The sequence below is a fragment of the Malaclemys terrapin genome, chromosome 1 (genome assembly GCF_027887155.1).
Source record: "Malaclemys terrapin pileata isolate rMalTer1 chromosome 1, rMalTer1.hap1, whole genome shotgun sequence".
Taxonomy (NCBI): domain Eukaryota; kingdom Metazoa; phylum Chordata; order Testudines; family Emydidae; genus Malaclemys; species Malaclemys terrapin.
Window position 1 is genome coordinate 235,090,606 of NC_071505.1, and position 16,944 is coordinate 235,107,549.

Here is a 16,944-nt window from a genome sequence, read left to right on the forward strand (position 1 = left end):
GAGAAGGGCTACTAGGATGATTCGAGGAATGGAAAACCTGTCTATGAAAGGAGACTCAATGAGCTCGGCTTGTTTAGCCTAACCAAAAGAAGGCTGAGGGGGGAGATATGATTGCTCTTAATAAATAGATCAGAGGGATAAATACCAGGGAGGGAGAGGAATGATTTAAGCTCAGTACCAATGTGGACACAAGAACAAATGGATATAAACTGGCCATCAGGAAGTTTTAGACTTGAAATTAGATGAAGGTTTCTAACCATCAGAGGAGTGAAGTTCTGGAACAGCCTTCCAAGGGGAGCAGTGGGGGCAAAAGACATATCTGGCTTCAAGACTAAGCTTGATAAATGTATGGAGGGGATGGTATGAGGGGTTAGCCTAATTTTGGCAATTAATTCATCTTTGATTATTAGCAGGTAAATATGCCCAGTGGTCTGTGATGGAATGTTAGATGGGGTGGGATCTGAGTTACTATAGAGAATTCTTCCCTGAGTGTCTGGCTGATGAGTCTTGCCCATATGCTCAGGGTTTAGCTAATTGCCATATTTGGGGTCGGGAAGGAATTTTCCTCCAGGGCAGATTGGCAGAGGCCCTGGGGGGTTTTTGCCTTCCTCTGCAGTGTGGGGCATGGGTCACTTGCTGGAGGATTCTCTGCACCTTGAAGTCTTTAAACCATGATTTGAGGACTTCAATGGCTCAGACATAGGTTAGGTGTGTGTTTTTTTTTTTTTTTTTTTTTTGCCAGAGTGGGTGGGTGAGATTCTGCGGCCAGCGTTGTGCAGGAGATCGGACTAGACGATCATATTGGTCCCTTCTGACCTTAAAGTCTATGAGTCTATATACATCATGAAGGCTCAGTAGATGGTGGCATGAATTTATAGCTTGTTTTTAACTTTTTAAACATCAGGGATTATAGTGTTCTAAATTTACTGATACTTCTGAAGTGAAAAAGCAGTTAAGCTTTATCCTAAAGAAATAAGAGACTATTTAATTTATTTTTGTGCCCTTTATCAATGAACCTGTAAAGTGTGCCAGGTTACTGATTCAGAAGAAAATCTTTTTTGCGTTCTGAAAACTGGTAAATGCTGACTTTTAAAATCTCTCTTAGATCTAGTTATTTGTATAATTATTAGAACTTTTGAGCACATAAAACGTAACTTTTGCAGTACAAACTTGAGAAATTAACTCCCTTTATTCAAGGAAAATGGGTATACTCTAGCATGTGTCACTCCTTTGGAACTCTGCTCAAAATGACACTTTCATTGTGGTCCATGGATGGGGCTGCAGAGTTATTGCCGTGCACTTCCTTTGATCCCTAATGATTGTTCACTGATGACCATGAAAGATTTGCACAAAGATTGAGGATAGCATATGGCTTTTACATTTTTTTTAAAAAAACCTTATAATCTTCAGTTAATAAAACTACTGTCCTGTGGGAGAAAATGATGCAGTTCCTGGTTAGGGCCAGCACTCTTTGCCTTTTGGCCATTTCCACATGCAGTTTGCACCTTATGATTTTTCAAGCACAATTACAATAATTGTGTTTGCAGATTAGGGGGACAGTTGTATACTTACATAGTTTGCAAATCTGATTCGTATCGTTAGGTTTAAGGGAGAACATCCTATTGAAGGTAAAAGGAGGTTGATGCCCTCAGAGCTTTTTCAAAGACAATGCTGTATCAGTTGTACTTCTTTTTTTTTTTTAACACAATCTTTCCGACTAATTGCTAGAAACTTATCTTCCATAAAATAAGTATAATGAGGGCAGGTGCTCACATTCTGAAACATTGGAGTCTGTCAGAGCACCTGGATATAGATATCTAATGGATTGCATGTAGCTAAATGGTTGACATTCCTGCTTTACAGTTCTCCTGTGGTTACGATTGTTACAGCTTTTTCAGCATAATATCAATAATATGCCAAAAGAGTGTTAAGTGAAATATGGACACACCTTTAACATCTAAAACATTATTTTGTTTTTTTCCTTTTTTTAATCATGCTGAACTGTAACAAGCCATTTTTCTTTTGTGAGAAGGATAGTGCTTTGATAATTAAGAAAGTGTAATCATCAATTTAAATTACTTTTTAGTAATGATTTATTTTCTCCTTTTTTGGTTGGGGAATGGAGAGAGGTCTGATAACTTATTTGTATTATCACATCTTATTGTATGTTTCTGATAATGTAGGGAACTCTGAGATGAATCTTGATGTTTTTTTTTTTTTTTGTATGGGTGGTAATCCTGTTTAGCCAACAATTGACCCAACATGTGTCCACTTTCAAGCTAGTTTGTGTTTGAGAATGCATAGCTTTGGGAGCTGCTTGTTTAACCTTCTGTTTTAGATCAACAGGTTCATGCATTTTGGTTTGAACTTCCTAAAATGTAGTGGTGGTTTTGTTTTCTTGGTAATAGTTTGGCTTTAAAATGGTATCCAGTGGTAAAATGTATCTAACCAAGTTGATAGAATCCCTCTAGGCATTATTCTCAGACAGTATAGCAGTGATTTTGTTTATTTCCTTGCAATATCAGAAACCATGGAGGTGGTCTCCCCAACTGAAGAAGTTGTCGAACCAGTTACACCAGTACAAGAAGAGATTCCTCTTTCAGAACCAGGTTGGTAGTAATATTAAACAATCAACTAAAACAATTAATAAAGCATATGTTGCCTGGCATAGTCATTTAAAATATTCTCAATTAGAAATTTCAGAAACCTCTCACCTGCACTACTGGGAGAGTTGGAGCCAGAGAGGTTTTTTTGGGGTTTTTTTGGTCCTCTCCTTGTCAAGAGGACTAGATTCCAAAGGATTTGTTTTCACAAATGCTTAGCAGTTTAGTTTCCAAAGCCAGTCCATACAAACAGGTGAAGAGCAGGAATGTACTCCAGTGGTGTGCAGAAAACAATGCTTTTAAGATGTGGCCTTTGTAATGGGAAGTATTAAACTCATGATTGTCCTTTACTAAGTGATCCGCCTTAACATTTTTGATGAGTAATAGAGTGAGGATAATAAACAAAGAGCCATGCTTTAAGCAGCTTGCTACATTTTTTAAACTTGCTGCTGCAACACATCCTGGTCCATAGTCCTTAGTATGGAGGACCAGGAATTTTAGAACCACTCCACATCTCCCTTTTTTTATAATTAAAAAAGTTTAAAACTGAAATTATAAATCAATGTGTATATACACACCATTCACAATAAATGTCAAATTCCTTAACTATTTATATTACTGCGTCCACTTATGAATTGCATTTCAGTAGTCCTGAGGATTATTCTAAAGATCAAGTGTTTTGAAAGTGTCCGATTAGTCTTCCAGACCACGTTCTCTCATCTTTTGAGTTTGTGCATGGAGTCCCCCTGTGGAGGAGAGAGACATCCTGACAGAGTAACTGCAGGTCCCAGATCCTCTTTGTTGTGTTTGGAAATGTTGAATATGAATCCGATACCTCTGGAGAAGTCTTTCTGGAATCTCCACCCTTTAGGATCTGAGAGCTTCTGACAAGTTCTGAACAATTCCAAATATCAGGGAGTTTTTGAGCCAAACTTTGTTCCCTGGTCTCAGTTCAGATAGTTCTTTTCAGTGCCAAACATAAAAATTCAGCAGTAACAAAACTTCAATTTCAGCATCCCATTTTCAAAATTCCTTCAGGTTGGGCCACTTAAGTTTTAAGCTGCATTGGTGCCACAGGTAAAGGTGTCCTTAGTCATCTTCCTATCAGAAGTTCTATAGGAGAAAGTCCAGATGCAAGTTTTGTTGACCAGCCAGGAGTGCTTTATATGGGTCGACTGATTTTTGCAGAAGTTGTTTTAACTGCCTTCTCCATCCCCCTGTTACTCTGGGGGGTAATGTGGACTACTTGCATGATGATCAAAATCAAAGTCCTAATGCTAGGAAGGTTTCAGAGGTAAATTGAGGTCCATTATCAGACATGAGGACTTCAGGAACTCCGCATCTTGCAGATACTGATTTTAGTTTTTGGATGATCTGTGCTGAAGAGATCTGTACAAATATAGCCAAATCAATATAACTGGAGAAGGAATTGAATACAAAAACATATGTCCTGAAAAACAAATGTGGCTATCTGCTGCCAAGGTCTGTCATGTGTCTTAGTTGAGAGTAATGGTTCTGGTGTGGGGTATTTTTTTTTTTTTTTTTTTTTTTCATTTTCGCGCCTCCCCCCCCCCCCCCCCTTTTTAAGTATCTCGCAGCCATCTACAAAGGTCTGAATTTGCCTATTCAGACCAGGTCTCTATACAGATTGTTTTGCTTGTGTTCTGCACTTGTTTATACCTTGCTCTCCTCCATGGATTTTGGAGAGCATCCCTTTCTCAAGTACCATAGTGCTAAGAATACTCTGTCCTTTCAGAAGCAGGCCATTGGCCATGTGTGAAGGTCATTTACATCCTGCCAATGTGGTGTTAGGTCTGTTGGAAGTTGACTCCTTCAACCCTCCCTCCCCAACCCTCCCACCCCCCTTTTGGCAAGTCTCATCTTTTAATTTTTCATCTCTGTCTGCTAAAGTTGGCTGTCAGACAAGGTCAATGTAGACTTTGACATCTTTCTCTAAAGTTGTTTCTTCTTCTTGGTGGCTGCTGTAGCCTATAGGAAGGTTCAAGTTAAGAAATAAGAAGTTGGAGCCTAAATTACCTAAACATCATTGTTAGATGTAGTATCAGAAATTGAAGTTGTTAGTGTGAGAAGTTAGAGATAAGTTGGAGAGAGTGTGTTATGGGAAAGTAAGAGTTAGCAAGGACATGACCCAGGGTTATGTTACTGTTATGTTTTGGTTATAGCTGGCTTAATGTGTAAAGAGCCAGTAAGAAGGTGGTAGAAATACAATTATGGTAAAAGGCCGTTTAATGTTAATTAGTAGTTTAATAGAATATAAAAAGAGCCGTGTTGCTAAATTGCAGGAAAGCTCCAATTTATATTTTTTTAAAAAGGTCCCATTAGTTTCCAGGATTATAGGGCTATACTTCACTCTGTTATCAATAGATTGATCACCCCATTGATACACTTCATCTTTGATAGTAAGTATAATTGTGGTATTATGTAAGTAATAACTGCATGCTTATTTGCTTAACTAATCATTTTTTCTTTTAATAAAGTTTGATTGTATCATTCAAAGTGACACCTAGTGTTCCTTTACTGAATAAATTTTCTGTAACTGACCTGGAAGCTTGAAACTCAAAACTAAATTGAGTTTTACTGCACCATTATCTTTAACAGCTTAATATTAATTGGGAACATGTCAGCATAAAGGTTACAAAAGATTACACTGCTCAATTTGGGCTCTAGACAGAGCATATGCTGCAGCGCTTTCCCTGGTATGCGGCCAGTGTTGGGGAAACAAATTACATCAGCTGTAGTAGAAATCTTTGAATCAAAGAGGGAAGGTTAATCCTGTTGGTTTTGAACCCAATAATACCTCTAAGGGCTTGTGGGCTGTTTCCATGTTAAAATTCAAGCCAAACAGATATGGACTGAACTGTTCACAGGCCCAAGTGGCTGCTAGGGCTTCCTTTTCCACTGGAGCAAGACTATGAACTGCAGTAATCTCAGCTGTTTTCCCCCTTCTTCCTGGCACCTCCTATTAAATTTGGCCTTTTCATATATTCTATTGTCTGCCCATGAAATGGGCATCAAAAGCCTCTTTCACTTTGAAGTATTCTTTCTTTTCCTCCTCAGTGAGGGGTAGAAGACATAGGATACCATCAGCAGCACTACCCAAGGCAAATATCAGGGCATTTACCTGGTATTCTTCTGCTTTCCCTGTTAAGCCAAAAGTCATCTGGAATTGTTCCATTCTCCTGATCCAACAAGGGTAGTGCCTGAGTTTCCAAAATCAAACTTCTTTAACAGAGCCATTTGTGCTATGGACTCCATTGCTGTGCTGAGACAGGGCTTTGCCTCCTTCCTGCTGTAGCTTTCATAGGTCTCTTCCCTGATTTTCCACTTTCCCCATTCACTTACCATTCTGATAGCCTGGGGGTCTCTTTTCTTTCCTTTACTCCTCCTGTAGAGAGAGATTCACCTCGTTCTGACCCCGTGTGGTGTGAAGACATAAACCCAGAGAGCCATGCTTCCTCAGTGGGAAGTTCCTACGTTTATTAAGCTCCCCACTGCAATCCATTCTGGTCCACTCTGCTAACTGTGGAGGACCAGGAGCTCTATAACCACTCCACAATAGATACATGTGCTCTTGAAATTCTTCCATAATGTCAATATTCTCCCCTGTAGATCCACCTAAGTGTGCTGGGGTATTGAAACTACTACTTTATTGCTTATGATTGTACAGAAACCTGAGCAGCTGTACTCTTCTGGAGAAAATATTTATTTCTTATTAAGCCTCTAGTTCTTGAAAAGGAGGTTCAGGTTCAAACAATACATTTGTTTGAAACAGGGCTGGCACTGATGAAAAACTTTCAGCTTTGTGAGAGCTTGACTTAGTTTTTGGTGGGCATTGTACATCTGGAATAGAGCAAATAAGAGTCTCAGATCAATTTTTTTCACTGCCCTCTCACAATTGTAGACTGAGCTGTATCCCACTCATCATAAAAGATAAGGGGTGGCTGTGAGGGCTCCAAGACTCTGAAATTTGCTTCTCCTCTTGGTCTGAAATAGCCCAAATTTGATGTATTCAGTGGTGTTACAGCTATGTCAGTTCCAGGAAATAACATCCTGGGACTGACACGGCTACATTATCACATCAAAAAAACAAAAAACCCCAAACCCCACCTTGTCTTTCTAATAGCCCAAATTTGGTGAGCTCTACAAAAAAAATCTATTTAATAGGGTTTTTGGAAAGGGCTGAAACGATAAAAGGTGGGAAGGAATCTCTATAGGTGTGTGTCTGTCTGATTTCTTGTTGGAATTATTATTTTAATATTTCTGGGGTTTTGTTATGTTGTATAACTAATGTCTTAAGGTGAACAGAGCTTTGAATAAGCATCTCTTCTTTTACCATTTTAAATCTAAATAGGCATATAACCCCTTAATTCTGTGCACAATATTTTAAAATTCTGCAAGTTTTATTTGTTAAATAAATGCAGAGGCTCCAGCATGGCAGTGGGGAGCACAGGCCACTTGCAGCACAAAGGTGGAAGATCACCCTGCAGGCCCTCCTGCCTCCCAAAACCCCCACCCCAGGACAATGACTCAGTGGTGAGGCTGCATCCAACCCTCATACAGCACAAGGCCTGGGCTTGCCCCAGAAACACCTTGGGGCCATGCTTCTCCGCACCAGGCAGGCTCAACCAGGCAGGATCCAAGTGTGGGGGGGATCCAGGTGTGGGGTGAGAGGACTCCATGTGCATGCAGCTCAGAGGGGAGTCTAGGTGTGGGGGGGAATCTGGATGCACAGAGGCTTGGTGCGGGGTGGTTCCAGGTGCAGGGGCAATGGGACTCTGCAGGAACTTCCAGGTGAAGGTGGTTGGGTCTCAGCAGAGAGATCTGGATGTGGGGGTCTCAGCAGTGGGGCTGGGTTCTGGGGAAGTGAGGCTTGGTGGTGTGGGGGTCTGGGTGCAGCTAGTTGGGGGTTAGTGGCATGGGAGTCTGGATGTGGGGTGCAGGGGGTGGGGGTCTGGAGGTAGGGGGTTCAGTGGGGTGGGGTTCAGGTATGGAGGGCTAGGGGGGGTTCTGGATGTACCAGGTGAGGCTTGGTAAGGTTGTCTGAATATGGGAGGTCCAGATGCATGGGGGTGGGTGGATGGGGGAGCAGCTCCCTGTACAGTGATCCCTCTCCCCACAGCTGAGGAACGATGTGGAGGATGCTGAGCTTCCCGCAGCTGGGAGAGGTTTCTGGGCATGGGTCTGACACAGCCCCAGCAACTCCTTGCAGGGGAAGAGGAAGTCTCATCCTCTCCTGTCTCCAGCTTGTACTAGCAGCTGATCCTGGCTCAGGGTAGGAGCCACTGGCTCTGGTGTCCCTAGCCCTGTGGTGATTTACCTCTATGCTGGCTGCTCCGGGTGCCTGAAACGATGTACCTGCACTGCTAGGGAGTGGTGCATGACTGCTTTTGCAGCTTCCCTTTGCTTCCCTGACAGCCATTTTTCTGCGGGGAAGCAAAGAAATCTGGGGGGGACATGAATTCTGTGCATGCGCAGTGGCACAGAATTCCCCCAGGAGTATCTCTTACATGTGGATAATTATTAATTGGGGACTAGTCTATTAAGGACATGTGGCTCTTGACACAGGTGCATGTGATACAGCAGCCAAATACTAGATGTGCAAAGAGCAGAGGCCTTTAGAGATGAGTTCTCTGAGATGTAAGCAAGCTTTTTTCAATAGATAAGGACTATCACAAATTCATTAGTAGGATGGATCTGTTACCTAAAATGTTGGATTGTATGATCTCACAAAAGGAGAGTGGATTTATTTCTTGGGGGCATAATATGTTACTGAGGACTACTACATAGACTAGCATGTCTTATTGTCCGTTTCTCCCCTCCCCCTCCCCCTTAACCCATAATGAATTATCTGGGGAGCTCCGCAACACTAGAATCTGAAAATTCTAGAGCTACTCTGTAATGCTAGTTTTGTGAGCTTAAAAGAGTTAGTTGCCACTTTGCCATAAGAAAAATAAATCTCTCAGTTTTCATTTTGGTCATCTGCTGGTATTTTTTGCAGTTTTATATAACATGGATATTATAATCCTAGTGAAGATTTATTCATATATGGAATTCTTTCAGTTTCAGAAGAAAAGGAGGAAGAAGAAATGGCAGATGCGGGTTTGGATGACTGGGAAGCGATGGTCAGTGATGAGGAGAGAGAAAAAGGTGGGTGTGTGAGAGTAAATAAAGGTTTGGTAGTGTTTTTATATCCAGGACAAGTTTAACATTGTTAGTTAACAGTATGTGCTGATGACCACATCAGATCCATCTACCTATCTCTAGTTAGAGAATTGTCTCTCTTCCTTCTCTCCCTCCCCTCTGTTTCTCCCCCCCCTCCTCCCCCAACCAGGAGAAAAGGAGGTGAAAGATAAAGCAACTGTGATAGGGTATGAGTTTAAGATTTTTATCATGATTGACAACTTTTAGAAATTAGTCAAAATCCTGTCCAATGAGTGACTTCGTTGATGTGTGTGTGTTTGCGGTGGTGGTGGTGAGGGGATTGTGAATCTAAACCTAAAAGTGATTTAGATGTGGGGACACTGATTGTCTTTGTGCCTCGGAAATAACTGCAGTTCACAAATCCTGAGTGAGTTTGGTGCCTAGGCTCCCTATACGATGAATGGGGAGAGACAGGGTCCTCACAATGGGTTTCACAAAAGCATGGTGGCTCCTTGCCTGAGGTACCCAGTGGGAGATGCCAAACTTAGGGGTGTGTACTAAGCCTTGCCCCCTCTCAGAGATAGGGTCCGAAGTCCAGGCTTCAGGGAGGTGCCTCCCTTTGCTTGGGATTTTCAGCTGCAAACCCTCTCTTGTTGTTAGGCACTTTCACTGTTTTTCACAAGAAGGCCAGGAATGGGAGAGGAGGAGGAGGATCTCTTTCAGAATTTCTAGCTAGTGGTTAGTGTGCCCACCTGGGGCATGAGACACCCCCCAGTTCAACTTCCCCTTCTGCTTGAACAGGGGAAACCAGTTCAAATCCTATCCAACACTTCTCAGGTGAGTGAGTGCCCTTACCACTGAGCTATGGGATTCTGATGTAAATATTAGTTAGGGGCTCCCTCACTCTCCTATTGAAGCTGTTCCACTGTAGATAAATAATGAAAGAATCATGTCTGTGTTGCTCTACCCTGTAGCATTGCTCTCTTGTTTCCCATCTAGAAGGAAGGATTCTGCCAAATACAGAATTCTCCCCACTTGGCTACCTTTTCACGAGTGTAGAGTACATATTCCTGGAAACCTACATTGGGCCTCTGCGCTTCAGTGGAAGTAGCTGTCTTGAGCTCCCACTGAGAATAGCTATGAAGTGGCTGGCTTAGTGCATTGAACTGGCATATTTGTGGGCAGTCAGCAGGATAGCAACAAGCTGTTCATATATTGCCTGAGCAGCTGTAGAGGTGATTTATGCAGCAATGATGGAGTTGCCTTCAGCTGCCCAGTCCTTGGGACATTGGCAGAGGCTAAATACTTGGGAACAATTCCCAGCATCCAAAGCAGTCCTAGTCAAACCATGACTGTTAATTCTTGTTTTCTCTTGGGGGATGTGGCACCACTTGGCAACAAGGTGTGGGATCCTCTTCAAAGCCACATATGTTGCGGATGGGGTAGGCTGGGGTGTTTGTGCCCGCTTGTGATGTTGATATTTACCATCTGAGGGCACAAAGGGAGCATAGCCCCAGCCATCTCAGTTCTTTCACTGCAGAGAGCAGAAGGGGAGCCTCTGCCTCTCAGCCGTGATAATCCTTAGGTTTAGCCCCTAAAGATGTGGTCTAGCAGTAAGAGTCGTACCCCATCACTGGCAGGCATCCTTGTGGTACTGGACTGTTTGTTGCACCTCCAGTCCCAAGGTCTTGTTAGTCTCTCTGAAAGTCCACTTTACTGCTTTCTTAGCCAATCACCAGCCAGTGGAAGGAAAAATATATTCCCATCCTACAGTAGCCAGATTTTTAAAGGATTTACTAATAATTTCCCCAGCAAGAGAAACCTTCACATTCCTTGGATTTAAATTTAGTGCTCACCAAGTTAAGGGGGGGGGGGGGGGGGGTGTCTCCCTTTGAATCTCTCAGGGATGTTCCCTTAGAAAACCTGTCTTTGAAAACAGCATTCTTTAGAGCAACCACACCAGTGAGAAGAGTTGATGAGCTCTAAGCTCTAGTGATTACTTCTCCCTGTGCAGTAGTGCCCAAAGAAAGTGGTGCTTAGACCTCACAATAGCTTCCTATCTTAAGTGGTATCTGGCTTCCACCTTAGCCAATATATTTTTCTCTTGTGTTCTTTGACCAGTGATACTTAGACCTCAGAGGTTCAGGAGCCAAATTAGCAATCAACATTACCCAAAAGAGCCACAGTAGTGTGAATTCATTGTTTCATTGACTATAGTACTGTATAGTCATATTTAAACAGTATGACAAGGAAAATATTTAGGTTTGCAAAATGACTGACCAGGTATTACTATTTTATCAACTACAGTTGGCTAATAACATAGTAAAAGCATCCTGATTGGTTAATAACATAGTCTGGTTAATAGTTAAATCACAGTGGTTTAATATCATGTGCTGCCAAGAGCCAAATTAAAGAGTTATTTGTGGCTCATGAGATGACCGTATGCCCACCCAGGGGAAATAAATTGTCATACTTTATAAGAAAAAAGAGCCCTTTGTTTTTATCTCAAGTAAACAAAACCCATTAGACAGGCATGTGGGTAAAGCTGTCAGGGAGAGCCTGTCTCTACACAGGTTATCCGAGTTGTATAGAACTCGAAGGACCAGTATCTTACAGGGTTGAGTACTTAGGGCATGGCTACACTTGCAGTTGTAGAGCGCTGGGAGTTAAACCAGCCTTCGGACACCGCCGCAGGGAAAACACTGCAGAGTGTTTACACTCTCAGCTGAAAGCACACTGGAGTGGCCACATTAGCAGCTCTTGCAACGCCACAAAGAGCAGTGCATTGTGGTAGCTATCCCAGCATGCAAGTGGCTGCAACGTGCTTTTCAAATGCGGGGCGTGGGGTGAAGTTGACAGGGAGTGTGTGTGTATGTGTGTGGGGGGGGGGGGGGAGAATGGGTTTTTGGGGGGCTGAGAGCATGTCGGCATGCTGTCTTGTAAGTTCAGAGAGCAGCAGACCCCCCATTCCCCCGCATGCCTCTCTCACTCACTCACTCAAAGCAAGCAGCATTCCTTTGTCCCGGAGCAGATAAGCATGCCAGCTGTCAGAAACGGGCTTTGAAAGGGCATATCCGCATTCCTACAGCGAGGTCAAAACAATGACAAGTGGCCACTTGATTTAAGGGGATTATGGGATGTTTCCGGAGGTCAATCAGAGCGCAGTAATGCAACACCTAGTTCACACTGGCGCCGTGCTCCTGCGGGGGCGCAGCAAACGTTATTCCACTCTCCGAGGTGGAGTACCAGCAGTGCTGTAGCCGCGGAGTCACAGTGCTCTACGTGCCTTGCCAGCGTGGACGGGCAGTGAGCTAATGTGCCCAGGGCTCCTTTATTGCTCTGTAACTCGCAAGTGTAGCCAAGCTTTTACTTGACTAGAGACACTGCAGCTTGTGTAGAATATGTTAAGCACAACTCACTAGTGGAGTTATGTAGAGCAATGTGAAGTTTGGTGTGTCCCACCTCCAGGCACTGCTCTTTATACTTGCATCATGATCCAGTGGTCTGTTTGGGAGAATGGTTCAATAGTGCATAGCCCAGATTCCTCCTGGGCAGTACTATTTGCTAGTCTCCCATGAGTAGGAAAGCTCAGAGGACCCTGAAGAAAGAGGTTGGTTGCTTGCTAGTAACAGTTGCTCTAAGTCTACTCTATGTATCCACACTTCCTGCCTACCACCTCTTCTGTCTGAGATTTCTTTATGTACTTAGGACTCTGATTTAAGAGATGGAATTAAGAGGGTTGGGGGTGCACTCCCTTATACAGCCTCAGACTTCAAATGTCAGTGTCACAAGAGTGCACTTGCACACCCCTCCAGCAACACAGCTTTGAAGAGAGCTTTGTAGTTCATCTCTGCAGGGGAGTACCATAGTCAACAAGTATGAATACACATAGGCGTCTTTCAAAGAAATTGTAACTGGTAAGAAACCTCCCTTTACGGGGGCATTCTACTGGAAAATATAGATTTTCTTTAAACTATCTTTAAAATGTTTTACAGTCTTGACAATCTTTGTAAAGATTTAGTCACTTCTACACTAATTACAAATTCGTTGAGTTCTAGAAACTTTCAAAAGCATCTTTCTAATGAAAAATTGATTGACTCCAAATTGAACTTGCTAGATTTGGAGTGTTAGTTCTTTACTCCTAAGGGCATTCTGCACCAAAAAATAAAAAATTCTGCACACACTATTTTAAGAGTCTGGAAAATTTATTTTGTCAAATAAATGTGGAAGCTCCAGCATGGCATTGGGGAGCACAGGCCACTGGCTGCATAGAGGTGGGAAATCACTGTGCAGCTTCGACCCAGGGCACAGACTCAGTGGTGAGGCTGCACCCAAACCTGACACAGCGCAAGGACCAGGCCTGCTCCAGGAACACCCCAGGGCCCTACCCCTCCGTGCCAGGTGCACCAGGTATGGACAGGCAGTCTCAGCAAGGAAGGATCCAAGTGTGGAGGGGTTCAGGGTGGGGGGATCCAGGTGTGAGTTGAGAGGGTTCTGTGGGGGGCAGTCTGGGTGTGGGTGGCTCAATGGAGGATCTGGGTGCAGGAGGGATCTGGCTGCACAGGGGCTTGTTGGGGGTTTCTGGGTGTAACGGTAATGGCACTCTGCAGGGGGATCCAGGTGAAGGTGGTTGAGGCTCAGTGGGGGTGTGTCTGGGGCGGGGAATAGAGCTGGGTATGGGGGGGGACTCAGTGGGGGGTCCAGATGCTGGGGGAGAGGGGTTCAATGCGGTGTGGATCCAATGCAGCTGGTTGGGGCTTGGTGGGGTGGGGATCCGGGTACGGGGAGCTTGATGGGGTTGGGGCTGATCTGGGGGGAGAGGAGGAGGGTGTTCTGAATGTGAGGGGTGGCTCTGGGTATGAGGGGTTCTGGATGCATGGGGGGTGGGTGGATGGGGGAGCAGCTGCCTTCCCCTGCCTCTGAGGAACAATGGGTGCAGGAAGTGGCGGAGGGGGCAGTTTGCAGAGCTTCCTGCAGCTGGGGGAGAAATCTGGGGGTGGGTCTGACCCAGATACTATGCGGGGGAAGAGGAAGTCACATCCTGCCCATCCAGAACTAGCAGCTGAGCCCGACGCGGGTAGGAGCCACTGGTCTTCCCCAGTCCCGCCCCCTGCCCCTCAGTGACTTACCTCTGCCAGCTGCCCTGGGCACCCAAAACATACTGCTGGGGAGGGTCGCGTGAGCACTCTTGTGGCTTCCCTTTGCTTCCCCATCAGTCATTTTTCTGCAGGGAAGCAAAGAAATTTGTGGGGGACATAAATTCTACACATGTGCAGTGGTGCAGAATTCCCCCAGGAGTAGTTCTTGCCTGCACTGACTGTATGTGAATTTATAAATGAAGTGCGTGGTGTGTAATTGAATAGAGACATCTTATTACTCCAGGTATTTGGAAAAGGGCTCGTTAGGTCAGCAGATCATTCTTGATGGGTGCACTGACTGTATTGCCGTGCTTTGTTTTGATTTTTCACGTATGCTGCTTTGACTGGCTCTGAATTTAGAAGTTTATTCCCATACTTAGTGCAGCTGAATTATTCCTTCACACAGATAAATCAAAATTAGTCCATGTTCTGTTCTACTTCTCTTTATGGTGGTTTTTGGGGATGTGATCTTGACAGAGTATTTTATTTCAGTTTTATCTCTACTCTTGCCAGAGGTAAAACCTGTCCACATTGAAGTCAAGGAACACAATGAAGTGGAAGAGGAAGATGAGGAAGAGGATGATGACGAGGAGGAAGAGAGTGAAGAGTCTGAAGATGGAGAAAGTGAGGGAAGTGAAGATGAAGATGAAAAGACTTCAGATGAGAGAGAAACAGAGTCTCAAGCTGTTGGAAAACAATCGGTAGAGAAAAAGCCAAGCAAAGAAATAAGCTCCGATTCAGAATGTGATTCTGATGATGATCGTACAAAAGAAGAGCTTCTTTATGACAAAGCTAAGCGGAGAATTGAGGTATCTAGATGCAGCTTTGTCTCGAAGCTTATCTGTGTGGCATGAAAAATCTTGGGGATTTTAGTGGTTGTTCAACCATACTTGTCTAAATTACTTTAAAAATAATACTGTGTCATAACTGCTAATCTATGAGTGGACAAAGTAATATCTTTTATAGGACCGTTTCTGTTGGTGAAAGAGACAAGCTTTTGAGTTTACACAGAGCTCTTTTTCAGGTCTACGTAAGCTCGAAAGCTTGTCTTTTTCACCAACAGAAGTTGGTCCTATAAAAGACATTACCTAACCCACCTTGTCTCTCTAATATCCTGAGACAGACATGGCTACAACAACACTGCAAACAATATATTAGTGCATGTGTCCATAGCTGTCTGCAATGAACTGATTGTCAGTGCTTTACAGACTTACAAATAATTTTTATGCAAAAAATTAAGATTTTCAACAGTACTTAATATAGCTTCTTTTTTATGAATGCATTTAGACAGACTTGCATCTATCTTGACTTAAAACCACAGTACAGGGGTTGTATGAGCTAACTGCAAGGAGTATAACTTCCTTCTGTAAGGCTAAAAAGTATTCTTTTTTCAGAGGAAAGCTTCCTTGAAGGGTGGAAGTATGTGGCATCATCACAGTCCACTCCATCCTTTGTAAATGCTATTAGAATTTCAATGAAGCATTTCTATGCTATTAGTTTTTTTTCAATTACTGACATTTTGCATTGGCTCTTTTTTCTCTTCTTCAGCATACTGCACAATAGATTTAGAAACTCTAACTTTCATTAATGCATGCCTAGGAATTGGTGTCAACTGGTAAGAAGATTTTGAAATGTATGCATAGTAAAACACACTACAAGCCCTATTACTTGTCCCAGAGCACACCTTTGCTATATATCCCTAACAAACCCATACTTTAGCAGATGAAAGAAGTAAGAATAACTAGTAGGATAACTTGAAACTGATAACATTCTCAGTTCGCAATTTAGAAAGCAACAATCTGATGAAAGCCATCTAACTGAAACAGTTTGAATCAATTTAATTAGACCTGAATTCCCAAGATGCTAACCTTTAATTCTGATCTTTAAACTGTGCCAAAAAGCTGGGCAAAAGGCCGAGCTAGCCTTATTGCAAGTCTCAGGACCTCAGATGTTCTGCTTGGAGATAAACAACCTAGAGCCCAACATGTATTGAATCCAGATGCATACCATGAAAATTGTACTTGGACTAGAAAAATTTCTGTCCACATAATCTGCATACCCCCCTCCCCCAATCCTCCCTGGAGATTGAATTGTAATGGAAGTATTGTATTTAGTAAGCCTTGGAAAGGGAGTGCAAAAACCCTGCCAGCTTTTTAAGGTGCTGCTGGAAACATTAAGTAATTCTCCACTTGGTTTTTGTAATACTTTAAATATTAATCTCTAGTTTTGAACGTGTCTTATTTTATTCTCATATTAGAAACGACGTATTGAAAATAACAAAAATGTAAACACTGAAAAGCTAAGAGCACCGGTTATCTGTGTACTTGGGCACGTAGACACAGGAAAGACCAAAATTCTAGATAAGGTAAGATGCAGAGCGTGATGGATCTTCATTGTCAAGTTTCTGTAATAGTTGATTTCTCAATAGTGTAATGTAACTGCTACTGCTTGAAATAACTTGTAGTAATCCTATAATGCTTGTAAATATACAATGTAAGATAACTTTCCTAACCAAAAAAGTCCATATCACATGCTGGGAAAGGGACCTGTATAGATAGATTACCCCAGAGGAATGGGGTTTGCTCTGGAAGAGTACCAGCAACCTCAGTATAGAGCACAATAAAGGGGAGACTTATTTAAGATAATGTTTCAGCGGTACCTTATACCAGTCAGGATGAAAAATGTGTGGAGATAAATGTTGGAAAAATTGTGGTGAAAAGGAGATTTTATGCCTTTATGTCCAGTCATTAAAGAGTACTGGGATGCTGCAATTCATAACCAAATATCACAAATTATTTGATATTTGTTGTCAGCTGATCCTTTCGGAATCTTGCCTGGGCTTCCTAGCAGAAATGGTCACACAAAACGAAATGAAGAATTAATCTGTTGTCTGCTAGTTAGCAGCTAGGCTTCTGATAGCTTTCCATTGGAAAAAGAAAAGTAGTCCAACTCAGGAGGGAGGTTGGTGGTTATGGAAAAATGAATGTACCCAGTAAAACAGACAGTAGCTAAATAGATATTTGGTTACCATTTACTTAATA

General features: G+C 42.8%; 1 protein-coding gene across 1 annotated transcript in view; it reads left to right on the forward strand.

Moving 5' to 3' along the window:
- The window catches only part of EIF5B (eukaryotic translation initiation factor 5B), a 64,776-nt gene that overhangs the window by 19,939 nt on the left and 27,893 nt on the right, over positions 1–16,944 (forward strand). The window contains exons 8-11 of the mRNA XM_054009659.1: positions 2,526–2,609; positions 8,685–8,771; positions 14,417–14,712; positions 16,161–16,268. Of these exons, the coding sequence (XP_053865634.1) occupies positions 2,526–2,609; positions 8,685–8,771; positions 14,417–14,712; positions 16,161–16,268 (575 nt within the window). The remainder of the gene's footprint in view (positions 1–2,525; positions 2,610–8,684; positions 8,772–14,416; positions 14,713–16,160; positions 16,269–16,944) is intronic.